General features: G+C 45.9%; 1 protein-coding gene across 8 annotated transcripts in view; it reads right to left on the bottom strand.

Annotated features, from left to right (window-relative positions):
• The window catches only part of nfixb (nuclear factor I/Xb), a 115,883-nt gene extending 94,359 nt beyond the window's left edge, over nucleotides 1–21,524 (bottom strand). Inside the window, exons 1-3 of one of the 8 annotated variants that reach the window (XM_034593851.1) lie at nucleotides 20,424–21,524; nucleotides 13,143–13,226; nucleotides 4,912–4,947 (exon numbers count right to left, since the gene is read on the bottom strand). In XM_034593851.1, coding sequence (XP_034449742.1) covers nucleotides 4,912–4,947; nucleotides 13,143–13,226; nucleotides 20,424–20,426 — 123 coding nt within the window. In that variant the 5' untranslated portion in view covers nucleotides 20,427–21,524. Of the gene's footprint in view, nucleotides 1–4,911; nucleotides 4,948–6,150; nucleotides 6,181–8,620; nucleotides 8,869–13,142; nucleotides 13,227–20,423 lie in introns of those variants that run through there. The other 7 variants (XM_034593853.1, XM_034593856.1, XM_034593869.1 and 4 more) reach the window with 7 other exon arrangements.
• Nucleotides 21,525–21,925: the final 401 nt, after the last annotated feature.

Here is a 21,925-nt window from a genome sequence, read left to right as displayed (position 1 = left end):
TAGTTAGCTAAGGGTTAAATTGGTGTTAAATTAGCTAAAAGTTAGAATTAAAGAGTTGGCTAAAAGAAACCATCCCCACATTCAAACATGACTGAACCAATCGACGCCTTGACAGTTCAACTGAGTGATGAAGACACTGGGATAATATAGATGGAAGGTGTTGATGAAGAGTTCATCTGAAAACACTGTGGATTAACATCAGGAGCATGAGGATCATGAGGAGCATGAGGAGCATGAGGATCATGAGGAGCATGAGGAGCATGAGGAGCATGAGGAGCATCAGTCTGTAGCGTCACTGTTTCTCTGAAAGAACGCACACCTGTGCCTCCTGTGAGTAATGAGCAGGTGTGTTATGCAGGAGAAACCACAGAATACAACTCGTAGACTTTGGGCTTGAAGTCAAACAGACACAGGATCCGGTTTGTTTCTAACGTGTCTGCATCTCACACCTGGAAGACGACAACGTGTTTGTGTGGAAGCCCTGAATCCGCCTCTTGTCGGACAGCGAGTGAAAGTGAAGGAGGTGGAGAGTCTGTGCAGAGAGAAGCTGCAGTCGAACACAGAGAGATCAGATTTCATCCAGATTAATCTGGAAGCTTTGTAATGAAGGGTCTACTGTATATATTTAGAGATGTAGGTCAGACAGACTAAACAACGTGCCCAGATTGCCCACACAAAAAAGACCTTGAGTGGGCCGACAACGATCTGCAACAACTGCCTCTGTATCCCCGCTGACCTGTGACACACTCGAACAATGGCTTCGCCCGCTCACCAGCTCCGAGACCTTAGGTTCCTCTTCGGCAGAACACAAAAGATCGTGGAAATTCAACGCCGCGCTGCTCGTCTACATGGAAACGCTACATGCTGATTAAGAAGCCCAGAGAATGAGTTACTGAGTTTGCTCCGCGTGTGGATCCTGGCATCGGTTCAGCTCCAAGCGAGAACAAAGCACATTTCTCAGTCTATTAATAATTTGAGCCTAATGCTGATATTAATGCTGCGATCATAGATTCATGTGTCGATATATAATAATGCACTCGAGCTTCTTCTTCTACTGATCCTTTGCTCCATTTGTTTTAGTCTTAACATAAAAATGTGCATTGTTACGTAACTTGGAAGTTTGAGATTTATTGTGAAGCGTTTTAGAACTAAAGCTGTTTTCAGGCTTGACCCAAAACGTTGGGGAAATGGGGTCTGGACATTTTCCAGAGTTTGTCTTTCAAGATTTCCGGGTCAGACTCGTTCCAGACGTGAGATATATATTTCTATTCTTTTTGTTTTCTTCAGTTTAACGTCCGTCACGTGTTTGAAACGTCATCGACACGCCCACTCGCTCGCTGGGAATTTTCCAGCTATTTTCTCATATTGGGTTGACTAATGTCCTTTTCCAGATGTTTTACCGGGGGGGGGGGGGTGGGGCTGGCAGGAAAAGTAGCAGGGAAATGCCAGAAGCAACGGACTCAGACATTTGCTTTCTCACATATACAGCCCCTCCAAAAAATTCAAGAAAATGTTCAGCATTTAGCTTTTTAGCCACATTACCTGCACTTAAAACAAAAAAAATGTTGTGACTTGTAAATGTAATTTAAAGGTTTGATAATTAGTCAAAGGAGATTATTGCGTCATGGGGTCTTTAAGATCGCAGCACATTCATCAACCCTGAACAAAAACCACTTTGCAGTTCAAAGGTCGTATCCTCAAAACCAACTCCAGTGTAAACCAGCCGTGACAGAACCAGTGGAATTCAACACACTGTTGATGCTCTCACAACCTGGAGGAGGACGAGGGCGAAGAGAGAAGTGTGTGTGTGTGTGTGTGTGTGTGTGTGTGTGTGTGTGTGTGTGTGTGTGTATGGTGTGTGTGTCTCTGAACTCAAGGGGCCACACCCTCTCTAAAACACACACACACGCCGTCATTTCTCTCCGTCTCATTGTTTCACCCAAACACCACGTGTGTGTGTGTGTGTGTGTGTGTGTCACCGCAAACACCGTATCCTCATCTGCCCTGCCACAACCAGCACTCACCAAATAGCCACATAATGGTGCCAGTGTTATTCAGGTTTCTGACAGAAAACCAGAGGGAGGACCGCGTCGTGCTGTCGTCTGAAGCTCGGCGCTGACAAAGCCCTCAAACATTCGCCAGAGCTTCGCTGTTTTCTGCTCGTGGTTCGTTCTGGTACAGACACACTTTGTCTTGGTGGTTTCCAAAATGAGACCACCCCCCCCTCCTCTCTTTGCTCTCATATTGTACAAAGTGTTTTGTGTTCCTCTGTATATTCGAGCTCAATTATGTAATTTAGCACCGGAGTGGTGTGTGCTCAGTAGCCATGGCAACAGCACAACATATCGGCGACCACAGAACCGCACTGGGGCTGCGGGCACCGCCGGGGTTGTGCCAAAGACTAATCCATGCCAGAGGTGACATGAGCGAAGGAAAAGTGAGGCGGGTGGAGACAACATGACACACACATGAAGAAATCACACGCACATTCGTAGACAGACGTGTACACACAGACACACACAGACACACACACACACACACACAGCAGTGTACTACTCTCTCCTCTCACTCCTCGGCTTCCTTTTAAAACACGAGCGCACACACTGGATATCCTCCCATTCTTCTTGGCTGGAGCCTCCCATGGCAATAGCAGTAGGAATCCATTCTCCACGGATGCTGGGACAGCTGTGCTGATACTGAATGAGACACAGTTGGTTCTGCCTCTTTCTGCATGCAGCCCGAGATAAAAAACTACATGCTACTTAATTCAAATCTATATCGCCTGCTGCCAAAATGCACTCGGCTCATCTCGTCTTTGTCTCTGCCACCAAAGACAGCTCTGAATTTCATTGCGAAAAACTGTCGTAAATTTGCTGGTGCTGACGCACGGTGGCCCCCAGTCACGAGCTGACAATAAACACACAAAATTTATATGACTGACAAAGACATTAATCACAGAAACCTTCATAAGCCTCTCATTTAAATGTGTAGTTAGAATGCAAATAATCCACAACATGCTGCCGATTTTAAAGCTTCACAGACCATAAATAAAAAGCTCGCGTTCGGAGCCCTGCGATGTCGAAGCAGGACGAGTTCTGGTTTTAAGCTGCAGGACACAAATAACCAAAAAACTGCCACCTTATTAAATGAGCTGAGCTCGAGTGTCTTTTAATGGTGGCGGGTTTTGTGGTGGGCTGTGCCGTCGCTGGCAGCACGCTTCAAATGAATAAGTAAAAGGAACATGGTGTCCTTGGCAGTGTCTGGCATTATGACCTCCTGGTGTCCCGTGATGACGGGGGACAGATCCCGCACGGCTGGTACAGCACAAAACAGCAGCACGGCCAATCAGGGACTCCGATTTCACCCGGTGTACTCCCTGCCTGTCTTCCTCTCTCAGTTACATGAGAGCACAATAGATCAGCCCCACCTGTCAATCAAACAGACTATGAGTTCATTCTTGTGTCTGGTGGCCAAGCGGAGAGTGCTCCTCTGGCTGCCACGTCACTGCTCCGCACAAACATCCACACAAGCACCACTTCTGGGGCCTGTTTGGCACCGCCGAGCCACACCGGGCTTGTATATTACATTTATATACATGTATAATCAAGTCGGTCCAACTTGTGAGCAGCTGAAACAAACTCCGCAGTCGTATCATGATTCAATATCTGAGAAATGCAATACAGGCAATAAGAGCCTTTGACTTTGAAGTGAAATGAAACAGCAGTAAACTGGCTGGAGAGGGGATTTCTTTTTTTCCTTGTAAAGGACAAAGGTGAGACAGTCGCCTGGAAACTGGGATCCTGCAGCTCCACTCCAGAGATACTCACTGCAGGCGAACTGGCACCAAGACATGGCTTCTGTAGGTGCAGGTTTGCATGTGCACGCGCATGCTCGTGCACGCGCACGCTCGTGCACACACACTCGGGTGCGTGTGTGTGTGTGTGTCCTTATAATTCTGAAAAATCCGACATTTTTTCTGTTTATTCAGACTGCGGTTCCATCAGATTTTAATCCTCGGAGCAGCTGTTCCAACTCATTTTCCAGGCCTTGGGAAGAGGCACAGGGGGGGGGGGGGGGGTGGGGGGGGGGGGGGAGAGGGAGAGAGAGGGAGAGAGAGCGGGGGGGGGGGGGGGGGGGGGTGGGGGGGGGGGGTAATGGCCACCTCACCAAATATGTGTAAACGCAAAAAGTTCTAATGCGTCAGTCTCATCTGCAGGAACAACTGGCGGTGACGTCAGGAAACTATAACACAACACGTCCTGCTGGAGACAAGTGCGCGCCTCTTCACAGCGCACGGGAGGACGAGGCCACGCAAGTCATGTGCGCGTGCATGGAGCTGGAGCTGCTGCTGCAGCCACCTCCTCTGACTTCTGAGAGCACGAGCACGAGCACGCGAGCAAACCCCTGTCCAGGAGCGAAGGGGAACGTCTGCACTGAAAGTTACAGTTTGCACCGAATGCTAATTAATTAGAGTTAATTAGGGAAACGTTTCAAAAAGCAGTTCGCTGTTTTTTAAATGATTGTTGACATCTTCTCTCCTTTTCATTTCCCCATTGCGCAGGAAAAAGGTCATTTCTCGGCACCATATATTTCCCTATTTCCAAAACGCGACCTACTTTCCTCTTTCTGTCTGTTTGCGCTGTGCAACTACAAATACCAAAAAGATGGTTTATCGTCATATTGTCGACACGAGGCTACAGAAAAAACAAAAAACAGGAGAGAAATTGAACTTTTCATGGAGCGTGTGTGCGTCAAATCAAAGTTCCCTCTCCCCTGCGCAGGCCCGCAGCTGCAGGAGACACACCACAAATACACATTCTCTCATGATGGAATATATATATATATATAGATATAAATATAGAAACACACACACACCTGATGCTGAACAAATAGGGACTAAATAGGACTTACCACTAAGGCATTGTTTAGAAGATGAGTAGGGTAATACTTTAGTGTTGAGAGGGTGTAAAGAGGCGAGGAGAGCAGGGGTCAGCGTCCAGGCGGGCAGAGGAGGCAGAGGGAAGGAATCAGTTAACAGGTCGCTCCAGTGAAAACATTACGAGCTGCACACAACACTCAACACATTTCAGATTCAAGATGCAATGACATTAAATTAAAAAATAAAAGGAGAATGGGAAAGAATAGGAATGTGTGTGTGTGTGTGTGTGTGTGTGTGTTTTTTTAAAAAGTGCATGTTTGTGCTGCGTCATTGTGGCCTGCGGGGGAACCGAGGGTTCAGGTTTTGGAGAAATCAATCAATGAGTAAGTAAAATAAATGATCATTTAAAAACGATGTCAAAGATAATTTGAGGAGGAAAAATGCAACATTCACGTTACAGGGGATTTCTCCTGAATTCAGAAAAATAAGGAACTTTCGTCCACTTCATAAATAAAAGACTCTACAGTGTATTAAACTACACAGAGCTCAATATGATATTTATCTTTTATTTCCAACACACTGCATCGACTCTACACACACACACACACACACACACACACACACACACACTGCTCCCCCTCTGTAATTTGCTTCCATTACGCAGCGTCACTTCCCAGCACGATGCTTCTCTCCACTGAGGCTTTTATCACAGTTAATAATTCATTCGATTGTTTACAATTGTTTCCATATTCCAGGTCCAAGCTCGAATTTTTAATTATTAACAGCAATTAAATCAACAAAAAGAGCCTTCACGTCCAAAGAGGGAGCTGTGAGAGAATGCTGCGAGTGTGAGAGAGTGTGTGTGTGTGTGTGTGTGTGTGTGTGTGTGTGTGTGTGTGTGTGTGTGTGTGTGTGTGTGTGTTGTGCAGAGAGAAGAGGAAGAGAAGAAACATCTTTCCTCAACGTGCAAATAGCCACACTCCTTGGGCCACACACACACACACACACACACACACACACACACACACACACACACACACACACACACACACACACACACACACACACACACACAGAGATACAATTGATCACATAAATAAAATACAGCAGCCTATATTTAATCCCTTGTCACAGACGTGTTTCCATCAATTTCCTGCCCAAGCAAAGACAAACTGCAAGTTACCATCACGTGCAACATGTGCACGAGCTCCTGTTGCCAGCTACTTTTAAAATTAAAGTTGAATTAATGTGGCCAAATGAAATATACTTACATACGAAGGATGCATAAGAATTTACAGATGCAAGTCAAATGAAAAGGCCTGTGAGGCGCTCGTATTCTCGTCTATGTGAAAAAAATCTGTTTCTATTTTCTCCCCATCTCTCAGTGAGTTTCACCCTCGGAGTCTTACGTCAACACTCCGAGGAGCCGGTAACAGTTTCTGCAATAAAACTAAGAATTAAGGAAAATAATAAAAAAAAATCTCCTCTCCCTTTCTGGTGTCAGCGAGAGGCCGGTGTTATGATCCCAGCTGCTAATGTCTGTAAATGGAAAGCAGACCCGACTGGTGCCCATGCGATGAGCGAGGAACATCCTCTGAGCCTCTGGTACAGAGCAGAGCTGTCAGAGGCGTACGACGAGAGGAAAACTCTTTTAATAAAACCACTGCGAGAAATCAGGACTGAATTACACATCAAACGGGACCCTGGCAGTCGGCTGTCAGACAAAGCCAATGAGGGATAAACAAGTCTGCCTCGTAGGAGCAGGACTTCCAGCAGCTGGGCAGGCCTGTGCCACTGGTTGGCTGAAACCAGGGAAATACCTTCAAGGTCTCAAGGACCTGGAAGAAAAGAGGCTCACGGTTCTGAAGGGGGAAATATTAAAAAGGTAAAAAGTTGTCTTTAAATATGAGATTTGACTTTGTTTTGCCGAACACAAGCCGGGGAGAGAAGTCACGACAAACACCTGATCGCAAAGGATGTAGATCAACAGCGAGAAGTGGACACGTTGGTGCAGATGTGCTGCACAGCTGCACGATCCAGAGCTGAACACGTCTCATAACGGTGTTTTAGTTACTCCACTACCAATCCCTCACTCCGTCACTAAACGTGTCTTTTTAGGACAAATATTTAAAGGTTTTTCTGCGAGAGAAATGTCATCTAAATGTGATGAAGTGAGAATAAAGAACAGAACAATTTAAATAGTTATGACTCAGGAGAAATATGAACGTTTAAAGTCACATTCATCATGACTCGCACTGAGAAGTCTGTGATAGTTCAACGCTGGATCCGAAGCCGTGGATTTGACTCCAACAACAAAACTAGACTCTGTTAAAAACTACATTTTAAACTATAAACTCTTTATATAACTCTTTTTCTACAGCAACTATCTCAAAAGATCAGCAGGTAAAATCATAAAATGAGTTTAAAATAAGAAGCAATGATTCCACATCCTACAGAGAAAAAGAGCCGGTGTCTTTTACTTTGTATAAAAATTAACTGTGAAAAATGAGGAGATGAAAATGAGCTTTGAAAAATATATAAAGGAATTTATATCAAATCAGCTTAGAGTAGGCTACAGATAAAAATATATAAGTTATAAATATAAAATCAATCAGAGAGTATAGATATAAAGAAATAGATATAAAGTTATATATATACATAAACTATATAATCAGCACAGAGTATGAATGTAAAGATGTAGATATTAAGTTATATATACCCACGTTTTAAAATCAGTAGAGAGATAAAGATAAAAAGTTATATATGCACAAGCTATAAAGTCACTATAGAGTATGGATATACAGATGTATATATGAAGTTATATATACACACGTTATAAAACCAGTACAGAGTAAATATAAATAAATATAAAGATTAAGATAAGAAGTTATATAAACACACGTTATAAAATCAGCATAGATATAAAGTTATAGATATATAGTTGTGTATACACAAGTTATAAAACCACTAGAGTATAGATATAAAGATATAGATGCAAAGTTACAAACTTAGAAAAGATCAACTGGTGCAGCGGAGTAAAAAAAAGGTCAGAAGATGCACGTAGAATTTTACGCACGCTTCCCCACACGCAAGAACGTACGCGCACAGACGCACGTACGCACACACACACACACACACACACACACACACACACACACACACACACACACACACACTCGCTTCCCCCGGTCTCAACGTGCAAAGGCGGCGGCGGCAGCGGCGCGCGCTCCTACAGCTCCTCTCACCGGCCAACAGCTCCCCGCGAGCTGCGACACTCGCGCGCAATCACACACACAAACACACACACACACACACGCGCATCTTCCAGCAGAAATATTAAACTCCACAGTCTGTGTCCGTGCGCGCGCTCTCACTCCCTCTCTCTCTCTCTCTCCTCCTCCACGCACGCTCCCCTCCTTCTTTCTCTCTCTTTTTTTTTTTTTTTTTATATATGAAATACATCTCGGGAGAAGCGCCATTTTCTCTCTCCAACCCTCAAAAAAAAAAAAAAAAAAAAAAAAAAAAAAAAAAACCCATGTGCGATGGAAATTACGCACGAGAAAAAAAGTTCCGCGCGACGGCCCGAGCGGAGTCTCGGGGGAAGTTGGAGCCGGAGTCCGGCAGCGGAGCGAGTCCGAGCCCCGGAGCAGCGAACACAGGGAAACACATGGAAACACAGAGAGAGAGAGAAGCGGCGCAGCGGCAGAGTCACGGAGCCGCCGCGGCGGGACGAGCGTTTACCTGTGTCAGGCAGTACGGGGAGTACATGGCGACTTAAAGAGGAGGCTGCTGGCGGAGCGTATTCAAGTTGGATGGAAGCTCGGTATCGTGCTGCATTGCAATCGCTCGCCGTCCTGTTTCTCTCAGTCCATGCTGCTGCAGCTTACTGTAACCCCGCCTAGAAAGTGAAAGCTTGCACAAACTTTCAGGGAAAAAACTTTGTCTCCCTCCCCTTCTCTCCTCTCAGGCGCTTCTACCGCGCTCCTCTCTGCAGCGAAGGCATTTGGGAGGATTTAAAAAAAAAGAAAAGAAGAAGAAGAAACGCACATTCATGGAGGTGTTGCATGAAACAAATTTGTCTTTTGCAATGAGATAAATCTTTTATAGTTATTGTTTTTGGGGGGGAGGGAGGGGGGGTGAAATCTCTGCAGAGGGTTTATTTATCCGCGCTTTCTCTGCATCTCCTAATGTTGCCCCCCCCCCCCCAGTTGCGTTCACTGACCCGATCTAGAAAACCCCAGTAATTATCAGTGAAGTCGGTCAGTTGCAGTTCTGAGGAAACACGTAAACGCATCAGCAGAGAACAGCGTCACATTCTCGCCTGTTCTGAACCCTGACACATTTCCTCTGCAGCTTATCTTGACGTGAACAGTCTCTGATCTGACCGACTAAATACTTCATTAATAATGTGCATGTATAAAACCCCCAGAGGTATGTGTGCAGCTGCAGGAGAACTTCCTGCAGCGTGCGAGGATGTGCAGCTCTCTCGTGCACTAAAAGCTTCAAGTACACTCTCAACCCGAGTTTGCAGGCATTTGAATGGCTGCATTATCTCATGGTGGCTCTGGAGCTAAGTCTATTTATTTGCTGAACCATATTTGACCCAGTCTGGAGCCCACAACTGTAGTTGAGAAACCAGTGAAGTGAGTCCAAGCCAAACAGTTTCTGCAGCACTCTCACTATGAAGTAGAAAACTAGCAAACAGTGGAGACAAACGTATAATCACAGCCTCGGAGCAGGATCAGAACACGACAGCACTGGGGGGAACAGAAACGCTCCTTCTTCCTCTCTCTCTCTCTCTCTCTCACACAAGCAAACAGTCCAGAGCGATAAACATATCACATAAATGTCATAAAGACGAAGCCGCTCGGACCAGGTCCTGTGGTACCGGGGGAATTCGGGTGGGAGTGGAGTCATTGTGAAGAAGCATGGGCTGAAGTTTGGGGCCTGACACTGGCGTCCCACAGATTTATGGGGCCTACTGCTTGTGCACTTCCACCACAAAGCCTCCGCAGGCGAAGCACAGAGATCTGGGCTCCGTGTGGCCAATTACTGCACACGGCCGGACGCCCGAGCCAGGGAGGAGAGGGAGAAAGTGTGCGGTCAGGAGTGCACGAGCACCACAAAACCCTAAACCAGTCCTCGCCACCGCACCGGGCTCCAGCGCCAGCATTCCTTTCACTGGATGCGATACATGACTAATGTGAAACACACAGGCACACCCTTGCATTTAGACAGGTGTCCTGACATCATAACCATCGCCCGGCACATTTCAGGGAGTCTCACGTTGGCCTCAGAGTCTTTAAAAGCACCACAAATGCAAAAGGTTACAGGGAGTCGGTTAGCCGGGGAACAAAACCTCCCTCCTTTATGGAGTCGACTTGCAGGCAACACACGCAAGCGCCCCTCTGCCGTGGCTCCTTAAACGAGCCACACATTTAGTGGTCTGTGTGAGTAAATCTCTCATTAAGTAACACATGGTGGAGCCATATGCTTCGGTTGGTGGGTCTGCTGCGGCGCTGCTTTTTCACACGCTTAAAAATATACATATTTACCAAGTCGCTGCAGTGACGGGTGGCCACCCGTCACTGCAGCACGGAGACGTACTGTGGCATTAAAGACCGATAGAGGATCGGAGAAGTCCTGTTTGTCTCTGGCTTATCGAGGTCTGCAGAACAGGTTGCTCAAGGAAAGGAACCGCAAATGTGCCCGAGACGCACACACACACAGCACACACACACACACACACACACGCACACACACACACAGGTATCATACCACAAGCAGTGATGACACCACACCTGACTTTGTGTGGAGAGGTTGGTCAAAGCAGCACAAGGGGAGGAAAGTGAAAGTGTGTTTGTGTCGTCACCTCCAGCGACTCACAGTTCATTGAATCCTTCAGTTTGGCCAAAAACCTGTTTGGTGAGGTCACCGTGACCTTTGACCTTCGCCCACCAAATTCTAAATCGGCTCAACTTGTTTTCCGAGGGAACGTTCGGACCACGTTCGATTCCCTCGAGGCGTTTCTGAAATATCGTGTTCGTGAGAAAGGGACAAAGAGAGAAAATCTGCCACCACTGAGAATATTTCTGCTTATTTTTTACTAATATAAATTATACAATAAAATACAGTTTGAAGTAAAATTGCTCCACCAAGGTCCAACAGTCACTTTCAATTAAATCAAGCTTCACCAAATTTCACACACTCATAAATATCAGTCATCATTTTTTTTTTTTTTTAAATCAAGATCCCTGAATTATTCTTTGGGAAATTCCTGAAATCATCAAACCATCATCTGCCTCACAATTTGAAAGACAATGGAAAAAAAAATCCTGGATTTGCCACAAAATGCAATAAATTCATCTGTGAGCAGAACCACATCCAGAAATCTGTCCAGTAGCTTTTAAATAATCTTAAAAACACAAACACACACAGACGAGTCCTTGTCAGAGGTAAAAAAAATATGATCATGATATTTCAGCCAATTGTTTTTCTTTTTCAAGCATAAACACAAACACATCCAACTCTTTTACATTTGTTATTTAAACATTCGTGAACAAGATAAATAGTGAACGGAACATTTCACAGAATCAACATCAACTTTCTTCATCTGGCTGATGATGAACCGGTTTCTACACGGCCTCAGTCCAAGTTACCATTTTACCAACTGTGATGTTTCTTATCATTTGTTATAAACACAAATAATAATAATAATATATATATAATAATATCATCCTGACTTATTTGTATTTATAGTTTTTATGATTTCATTATAGATATAATAATTTTTTTCTCGAAAATCCTTCAAACGAGACGATGTGAGAGGAAACTGCTGAAACTCTAATTCAGGCTCCATTTGAACACATCACCTCAGGCTCCTCATGCGCCCGACGCCCTCAGACTCTGGAGTTTTAGAGCGTTTTATTTTGGACGTAGACGTGGACGCAACCACTTGATTGTTTTTTTTTCCATCACGACTTATAGCCTTCATATGATTCGTCAGGCTCCTGTCACATGACCTCCTTCCAGAAGAAAACAACCGACGTCAGCCTCAGCTCCCAGAGCAGAACATCCTGTTGTCTTTAGTTAAATTCTGTATTTTACAATGATAGTTTACATGTGGAGGAGACGAGTCGTCACGGAATGTGTGTTTTCAGGTGCATTAGTCTGAACAGGGTAAAACTACGGAGCCAAAACGCTTGTGTGGTCAGAGATGGTTTATGTTGATTAAACGTGAAAAGCGTGGTAATATGGACGTAGCCTCACATCCACACTCCATCACAAACTTAACGACTGCACTGACACCACTTCACCAACACTGAGTTCACTTCATGTTTCCATTCCCTCTTCCTCAAAGGGCGGCTGCAGCGTCGTCCTCCTCCGTCAGAGGAGCACTAATGAAGACGGAGGGAGAGGGGAAGCCATGATGCATTTGCCACAACACTAAGCCCCCGGACCTCCTGGGGAGAGGCTGGAGGTGGACTACCCTCCTGTGGATGTTCTTGAACCCGCTGCCCCCGCAATCCAATACAGCTCCAGCGACGCTCCTCCCCACCCGCGCTCTGCGAGAAGCCTCCTCCACCAGCCACGCTGCTCAATTACAGCCATAATGGTTCATTTCTGCACCCCGAGACACACGATACACTGCAGCAACCCAGATTCTCTGCGAGACTTGGCGAAAGTCTTAACTCTGGGAAACAAAGAGCGCAGCCTAGAAAACTGGCTCCCACCTCATTAACAATCACATTTTCAGTCATCCACCGACTCCCACCCCCTCCCCCCCCCCCCCCCCCCCCCCCCCCCCCCCCCCCACCTCCTGCTTTTTATTACCGTTTTATATCACGTCGATGGCTGTAAATCCACCGTGCGCTCGCTGGGTGGATTCTTTACTTCTTTTAAAAAAGAAAAAGCTGCTCACTTTCTTTAACTTTTTTGCTTTATCCCTTTTCATTTTCACACAACTAAGCATGCTGCACATTATCGTTATAATTTTCACTCCCGTGAGGCCACGGCGCTTCGGCGAAGTTGCAAAGGCCCCTTCTTTTTCCTTTTTTTCTTAAAATGTGCCTGTGGAAATAATGATTGTAATGGTTTGCAGCTGAGTAGAGGGAGCTGTGAATGACATTATGATTGTGGTACAATTACCAAGAGCATGAAAACAGACTGTCAGTCACAGTAATGAGTAATGACTCAAATAACACATTTAGGACCAACACATGAAGAAATAAGAAGAAAAATAATAATAATAATAGATGCATACCCTGTATGAATCTGATACTACAAAGCATTCAGGCATCCCAGGACCTCTGGAGGGTTCTTCATTCAAGAGAAAGGTTTCGGTTGCCTGAAATGTAACACAACAGTCATTTATTCATTAGTCCACACTTTCTTTAGGGTTCATGGAATGTAAACACAAACCAAAGAAGATGGCTGCAAAGCTGTAAAAGCAGATTTCTCATGTTAGAATCTCTCTAATCCTGCTTCTTTTCACATTGACCTATATTTAATAATCATCCTCAAGTCCCACCACCAGAGAAACAGTGTTTTTCATTGACATTCTGCACACGAACACACACACACACACACACACACACACACACACACACACACACACAGTGGATGGTGTGCGCTGCCTGCCGGAGCCCATATGCTGCGCAGGCCTGAGGCCCGGCCCTGCCAGTCACCAGCACTTGAATGGGGAGCGATGCGTTTAGCTGCCGAACCCGAACACAATACTCCGACACAATGGCATTTCCTGTCCCTGCTGTTTCACCTGCATGGTCACTTTTCTGTCAGTGTGCACTGATTCAGCACTAATCATTCACATACTTACACGTGCACGCGCTCGCACATGCAGGGGCCACACGGACAAACGCGGCGGCTCTGCGATGTATTCACTGATAGATGCGGCTAAAGTATTTATTCCAAGTGTTTGTTTCTATTCAGCGCGGTTCATTTGTATGCTGCGGGACGCACCAGCAGAGACTTGGACTCTGAATGAGCATCCATTGCAGTTCAGCTGTCAGTGGAGGCAGCCAGGCCAACATGGACGGGAGGGAACCACAGGCTGTGGATCTGGATCAGGGGCAGTTCAGCCTGACGAGCTCGCCCGTGGCTAACACTCGTTTTAGTACACACTGGTGCAAATTGGTTTTTGCCAGGCTAAATTTGAACGTGTGTTTTGGAAGTCGACTAAACCTGTTAGACGAGGGTTAAAAACTGCCAGATTAATGAAAATAACTCTGAGAGTTAAGGGGGAAGAAAGTTTCACTCACAAAGGGACCAGGAGACTTTTCGACTTTAAGTTGCCGGATAGAGAAGACGAGAGCCAATAATCCTATTTTCCAGAACTTTACGTTCTGATCTCTCAACATAACTTAAGCAGAAACAAACATGGACCCAAAACAGGAACAAACATTGCTCGTCGCCAGCAGCAGAATGTAAAGTTATACTATTTAAACTGGCATGTGAGGTAAACAATTTTTTAGAGGAATTCAAACAGACGTTAAGTTACTTAAGCATTTACATATGCACACAAACACACACACAGACACGCACGCACGGGATTGTACTTGAACAAATACATGCACAGACACATGCATAAACACACAGCTCTATAATAAGGACCAGACTTGGGCTAACCAAGTTGTGGCTGGAGACACAGGCTATTCATATCCTTCAGAATGAGAGGTTGCAGCTCGAGTCGTTTCCCTTCTCCTGTGACACAGGAAGGGCATCACCGAGCCGGGCTTCACCCTCTGCGGCACCGGGTCCCGCCGGCCGGCTGATTAACATAAGATTAACATTGGTTTTGTTGAGCGCAGCCTCTCGTGCTCACAATAAATTTAGCACGGGGCCACATGAAGCGCTCGCTGGGTTAAACAAAGTTAGAACTCAAGTCATCCAAGTGACTAAGAAAACACCACCCGTGGCATTCAGCCCCAGCGTCCAACCTCGGGCCTGTCATCATTAATATGTGGGGAAACACTGGAGGAAAACCATTTCAAACCATTTGTCCCACTAAATGGTGCCCGTGTCAAGCTCCCTGGGCTTCCTGATGAGCCCTTAAACTGCCTGGTACACATGAAGGATATATTTTTCTCCGCTGGTAATCACAGAGCAGCACAGAACGAGGCACGGCGCTCGCTCTAATTACCACTTTCTGACAAGTCGCACTCGTTCATTTACGCTGAGAAATGATTTGCGTCGCTCCGACAGAGGACTTCGGGCTCAGGGCAATAAAACGACGAATAAATGAAAGGATGAAAACACGGGTCAGTTAAAGTTTTGAAGTGTTGCTCTGTCCTCATCTTTCTACCTCGGTAGCTCCCCCCCCTCCCCCCCTCCTGACTGTTTTTATGGAGCATGGTATCAATTATATATAAAATATATGTATGTATATATATATGTGTGTGTGTGTGTAGTTGCAGAACCTCAAGTAATTAACACTGCGAACGCCGTGGAAAGCGATTGATGTCTGAGGATGTTGACTCTGGGTTGTCAGATTTTATCGACGCAGAGCGGAGGCCGTGTCTTCACGACTGCAAACAATCACAACATGGAGGAGAGGAAGAGAAACTTCTACGGCAGGAGAAAACATCGGTCCTGGTCGATGCCAAGTTTCCAACACAGACATTAGGGGAAAAATCTAAACCCTTCCTTCAGCCATGAGTTACGTCTTCGGTATTTGGAGGTTTTGTGAGGACAGTGAGACATCGATCAAATCCCAGAAAAAGCCTCTGAAGTGTCGATAATCGATACTTTGGACGAGTTCAAAGACGACGTGGAATGTGGGAGAAGTCACAGACGATTAGTCTCTGATGCATTTCTGCAGTGAGCTAACTGCAGCTCCACATGCAAAGTTAGCAACAGGAGCTAACGCTGGTGAACCTGGTGGAGCAACAGTGAGATAGACAAACCATCAGAAGTCTGTGGAAACCAAACGAGCTAAAGGGTCACAAACAGGCCTCAAATCTGCTGAACGTACAAATCGTTAAAGGTTTAAAAAAATATGTTATAACCCAATAAGCTAAAACTCAATCTCAGAAATGAACTGGAATGTCTCTCAGTTGAGCTCATACGTCCGCCAGGGCCAAACAAATTCAATCAACTCGCGTACACCTGGTATATTATCATCAAGATCTTTGCATTACTTCTTGAGAAATTCACCAAAATATTGAAAGACGCCAAATCCCGCATTGTTAAGGAATGTTAAAATAAAATTCCTTGATCCGCCTCTGGATCGTTGAACCCACTGACTGAGGCGCCTACATGTCAGGGGGAAACTTCCACTGGTTCCAGCTCTGAGGGATGACTGTACCGACAACTCCCCCATATACAGTAAAAGTACATGGTGTTAGATGGGATTTCACTCCTGTTAAAGCCCTGTAAATCAAGGTGAAGAGGAAACCAAGACAATCAGTCGGTCAGTAGGTCGGATCCAATGGGGATGCTCAGATCTTTCATGGCACTGGATTAATCAGAGAACTGTATATAGTCCACTGAGCCTTGACTTTCTCTCATTCCTACTCTGCACACAAACCCCCGGGGCCTTGAGGGGCAGGTACTTCCTCCCAATCGCTGCTAAACAACCTTCTGATCCCTCCACGTCCTCGTCGCTCCTCCAGCTCAACACTTTCTGGAGCATCAGAGACTCTTCCTCCCTCTGCTGCGAAAAAAACATAAACTGACATCCAACCCAGTCCCACCTCATTCAGCCCTAATTGTATCCTCATTCTTCACCTGGTAACAAGCTAACAAACCTGTGCAGATGTGGGAAGCACATCAAAGAGAGGGAGGGACGGGGGAACTTGTTTGTAGAGGAAAGAAAATGTGTGTGTGAGGGAATATGAATATGAAAGGGGGGGGGGGGGGGGGGGAATTTACGTTGTGTGAGTCCAAGCCAGAGCCACCTCAGGGAGAAACGCTGGAAAAATGTGATATTTTACACCTGCATCTCAGGAGGTGAGGAATAAGAGACAGGGAGCGGGGGAGGCAGTAATTAGAGCAGCGAGCGTGTGTGTGTGTGTGTGTGTGTGTGTGTGTGTGTGTGTGTGTGTGTGTGTGTGTGTGTGTGTGTGTGTGTGTGTGTGTGTTATAAAGGATTTCTACATGTTTCTGGGGCTTGCCACTGGTTCTTTTTCTGCATTCAATTTGGTGCGATGCATTCCGTGCCAGATTATTAAAAATGCTAAACCTGGTTTACGAATTCTTAAAAAAAAAAGAGTTGAAAACTTAAACAAATATGCTAATGTTGTTCCAGTGATAAATAGCAGGCGAGCTCTGTTTAATGAATAATGCTATTGGCTCTAATTCCTCATTAAGACCCTAAAGACGAGAGTGAGGAGAGAAAACACATGTATTGTTGTTGGGATTTTTCCCCCCCCCCACCAAATTAAACCGGGAAGGCAGAAGACGAGATACCGACACCTTCCTAAATTAAGTAGATTCCAATGACTCGGTTACACAGCTGCTGTGCTGTCTGGGGCGTCTTGTGAAACCAATTAACGTGAGGGTTAAGTCTCGATAAAGTAACTGCGGCCGGGTTGGAGACGAGATGGAAGAGTTAAGAGTGTTATGTGATCAGTCTGAGCTCCGGGAGACGAGACTTCCTTTACGCTGCAAAAAATACCCGTCCCTGCAAAAGCAAATTAAAGAAACGTGTCAGTGTTGTGTGAGGTGCTTTGTTGTTTCCACAGCAAACTAATCCGACCTGTTCCGGGGTCAAATTGTCCTCATGCACTCGGAGCGGTCGGCTTTAATTCACCACGCGGTCACTTGTTTAAAGAAACTCTGCAGCTGTGCTGGGAACCGGTGGGATGACCTCAGTCCTCTGGTTTTTCATTCACATATTTCGATTGGAGAACTCGACCCCTGCAGCTCTCACCTGCACGATAAGTTGTCTCCCGTCACAAGTTCATCACGGAACGTCTGAAATTACTTTCAAAAGTGCACGATGCAGCCGGGTCTGTTAAAGTGAGGCTGAAAAGAGTCGTTCGGGTTCAAGCTCACAGGCCTGAAGAGTTATTTTGATTCAGGTTCGAGACACGAAAATATCTGTCAGCGAAGCCTGCGTCACTGTTTAACAGACACGGAGGATTGAATGAGAGATTCTAATGAATCAAATTATGAGGGAAGCAGAATCTGGTGTTTTTAGACTTCCACTCACAGAGAGAACTGAAAGTCAGGATATCTCCGCATCTGCTGCTTCAATTCCGACCACTCTTTCTTTTTTTAAATCTCCCTCTCGTGAGTCTCCCCAACTTTATGGATGTGGAACACTAAATCACTGTCATGCCTCTTTAAGTATTGCTTTTGTGTCTTTAAAATTCCCCTTGGCTTCCTGAAAGAGACAAATACCTCTGCAAACAATTCAAGCCAATTGTCAAAATTGAGGCTCTTTCTAAAACTTTGGATCTTTTGTCACATCCCAGCAGCAGAAGCCATCACACTGGTCCTTCCTCTCGGCCCCGATAGCCTCTGTGCTCACGCTGGAACCGTTACAACAGCTTAAAAACCGATCGACCTGACAAAGCTTATATCTGAGCTCACTATCCTAATATTTACACTGTTTGATTGTGTACCAGAGTTTCCATCTTTGAAACTATACGGCACCAGTCCCGCTGCACATGCACCACACGAGCCATCGCAGCCTGCTCCAAGCCTTATTTATTTTTCCAGGGAAATGTCAAGGCCAGGACAAACATAATAGTATAATATTCTGTATACAGCGAGGGTATGACATCACTGGCAGCTACAGCCAAGAGGCAGATCACACACAAGACTGGAAAACCACTTGTCTGATCGTCATGTGGCAGGCGGCTCAGAAACACACAGGAACACACACAAACACACAAACACTGTGGGACACACACACACACACTGGATCTGCCTCTCCACACTGTACATGACACATATGGTGACCATGAAGGAGATACGCTTATTATAGGAATTTGGGAATAAACTTGTCGTCGCTCACATTCCCTCTTTTCCCCCCCGTTTTCAATCAATCATATTAAGAGCAAATCAATAACCCACAGTGCCACAGATATATAGATCATCTCTGGTGTTTGTGTTTCTGAGACGGAGCATAATTCAGCCTCTGGGGGGGCAGCCAACTAAATCCTGACACTGATTGACAGATGCCTCCAGTGTATTCTGACTAAACTAACATGCAACTGAAATATTCTGGCACGAATTCACAATATAGCCTTTCCTTTAAAAAAAAAAAAAAAGAGGTGAGTTGCTGCTATAAGTAGGAGAATAACAAGTGGAGATAATCCCATGTGAGGCCTGTCCTGAATTCTGTATCATTTTTACTGATGAGCTTCTTGGGCAGCTGCCATGTCAGCGAGGATGCTCGTAAACAAATAATTATTCATACTAATAATCTTTCATATTCATGTGCAAATAAGTTCCCTTCCCGGTGCCGAGGCAGCTTCAAGGTTGTATGTGGGAGGTTCGCCTAACTATGCCTGACTTGACTCATTTGATGCCAGAAAAAAAGGGAATTTATCTAAAGGTCAAGGACGTGGGAGTTATATATCATAATTCTGTGCAGAGCCGAGCTTTTTATTGCTAATTTTAAAAGCTACGAGCACTGCGATCAAATGCTTGTTCTCACAGGGAACACATGCAGACAAACATCCTATTAAGGGCGAATGTGGATAAAAGTGGAAACAACACATTTTTCTCAGAAGTGCTCAGCCAATTCAATTTCTAAGGAAACTAATGAAATCTCAAATGTTGATGCAATCTTTAAAAAATGCTCAGTGACCATAATAAAAAATAAAAAATAATCACAGACTTGTACTTTGTGATGTCACAGGATTTCCCTAAATTTGAGCAAATCAATAAACTGCGTAATGAGGGAATTGGTCGAAGCCACCGTGCGTAATTACGCACAAATCAAATAGCCACATATCTGAATTTTGGCACAAACAAGACGTCCAGTGCTGTTACAAGCAAAATTGTCCTAAATATAATAAACTAAGTTTGGGTGGGAATCGTTCTCCAGGGGCTCTGACGCATCCAGTAGCTGCTTATAGGCCTATATCGTATCTTACGTGGCTATAAATAGTGCAGAGACAGCACTGAAATGAGAGGAGACGTGTTCTCCACGTGGATAAAACGGCAGAAGGCAGAGGGGGCATCCGGCGGTGACCTGAGAGGGCCGGACACTGATTGGACCAGGAGAGTTGGAGATAAAAACCTGGCAACACGTTAAATATCTATTTAAAAACAAGGAGTTTGTGTTATTCCGACAGCAGCAGCGTTTTAAATGAACATTTACAATTCAACCTTATTGACAAATATCCAGAACATGTGACAGCACAGACACTCAGGTGGGTGGAGGGACTTGGCAAACTCTGTAGTGACTGTTACCCATTAGCTCCCAGTGAATAACTAACACACACACACAGCTCAGCCCACTACACTTTAAAGTTATTTCTGTGTATCATTAAATCTACGTACAACTGCTCGAATGGATCTGAAAGCTGACGGCAGAAATGAGAAAATTATTGGTTTACATAGCACGTACCATTGTGGTGCGGGGAAATGTGCCAACACTCTCAAAGACCCATTTTCCACTCTGAAAAAGTTCGGCTTCCAAAAAAAAAAGAAAAACAGAAAGTGAGAGTGAGAGAGCGAGCGGCTCGGTGTCTTGTTCTGGGCCTTATACCGGAAGCAGAAGAGCCCTAACACACGGCCTGATGCCCGGGGAACATTTCTCTAGAACCAGGTCTTCTCCGCGCGGAATAATCCAACTCGTCCGCTTCTCGTCTTCTTCATGCAAAGTGTTTATGTTCGCGCTCAACTCGTGACATTTCCATGAAAACCCCGTCGGTGTCAAGGTTGTGCGCTCCTGTCAGTGCGCGCTCTCTCTCTCTCTCTTTCTCTCCACCTCTCTCTTTCTCTCCCCCCCTCTCTCTCTCTCTCTCCACTCTGTCCCGGTACCGTAAAGTCCGCGGACGCGCCACCGACACAGTCCCCGTCTGAGCCCGAGTGGCAGAGCAGGAGCGCGGCTCCGTGCACCGACAGTAAGTAGCCCTGCGCTCTCCGCTTATTACGCGGTCCCCAGATCAGCTGTTGCTCCTGCAGGAGAGGACGACAACGCGCGCTTTCCCCGCGTGCATGCTCCGGCTCTGCTCGTGTGAAAAGACGCGGAGTTCCTCCTCGGTCCGCGCTGCTCCACCTGCGTAAAGTCACGGAAAAGGGACGTTCGTCTCAGACCAGTGGCAGGGCAGAGCTGGTGCGGGTAAGCGCGGGGGGACCTCAGTGCCACGCACGCCGGCGGGACTGTTGCAGCCTGTGCGTCTCAGACACAATAACGAGAGGGTGAAACGCACGTCTCCCCCGCTGCGAGCCACCGAGCAGCCGAAACCAAGTAAACACGCGCTGGAGGTGAAAACGCGGCGCGCTCCAGTGAGGACGCGCGGTGTCCTGTGGCCGCGGCCGGAGAAGCGGAGCGCAGGGCTGGTGAATTATTAATAACCAGAGCGGTCCACAGTCTGTCGTGTTCAGTGAGTAACCAGGGCGGCAGCTGGGGGTTTAGAGGAATTAAATACGGGCTCAGAGTAAACCGCGGACGCAGGGGATTAATAGCTCTCACCGGCAACAGTGCAGGGGCAGCTCGGGGCCGGCGAGGAGGGCGGGAGGGAGGTTAGGGAGCCGCGGGGGAGGCGGTGGCGGCGGTGGAGGTAGTTTATGATAAACTCAAACATTTTCTGAGTGTGTGGCATGAAGGGGAGAGAGCAGGCTGTAAAACAGTCATGTCCAAAACACGCAGAGACGCACGGTTGGTCAAATGTGACCTTCAGCTCATGGCTGCAACACAAACTGGATTTACAGGCTAATTATATTCATTGTTTTGTTTGTTTTTATAAAAAAAATCTAATCGTGTTTTTTCCCCCTCAATGAAAACCGTCACCGAAGTTTTACTGGCCTCCTGCTGCACTCAGATGTGTAAATTCCTCCGAGGAACAGCTCGAGTTGAGATATAAATCTCTGACCAGGCTTGATTTTAATTCCAGTAAATCAGAG

Source organism: Hippoglossus hippoglossus, chromosome 8 (assembly GCF_009819705.1).
Source record: "Hippoglossus hippoglossus isolate fHipHip1 chromosome 8, fHipHip1.pri, whole genome shotgun sequence".
In the NCBI taxonomy this organism is placed as follows: domain Eukaryota; kingdom Metazoa; phylum Chordata; class Actinopteri; order Pleuronectiformes; family Pleuronectidae; genus Hippoglossus; species Hippoglossus hippoglossus.
This window is presented reverse-complemented; position numbering and strand designations above follow the sequence as displayed.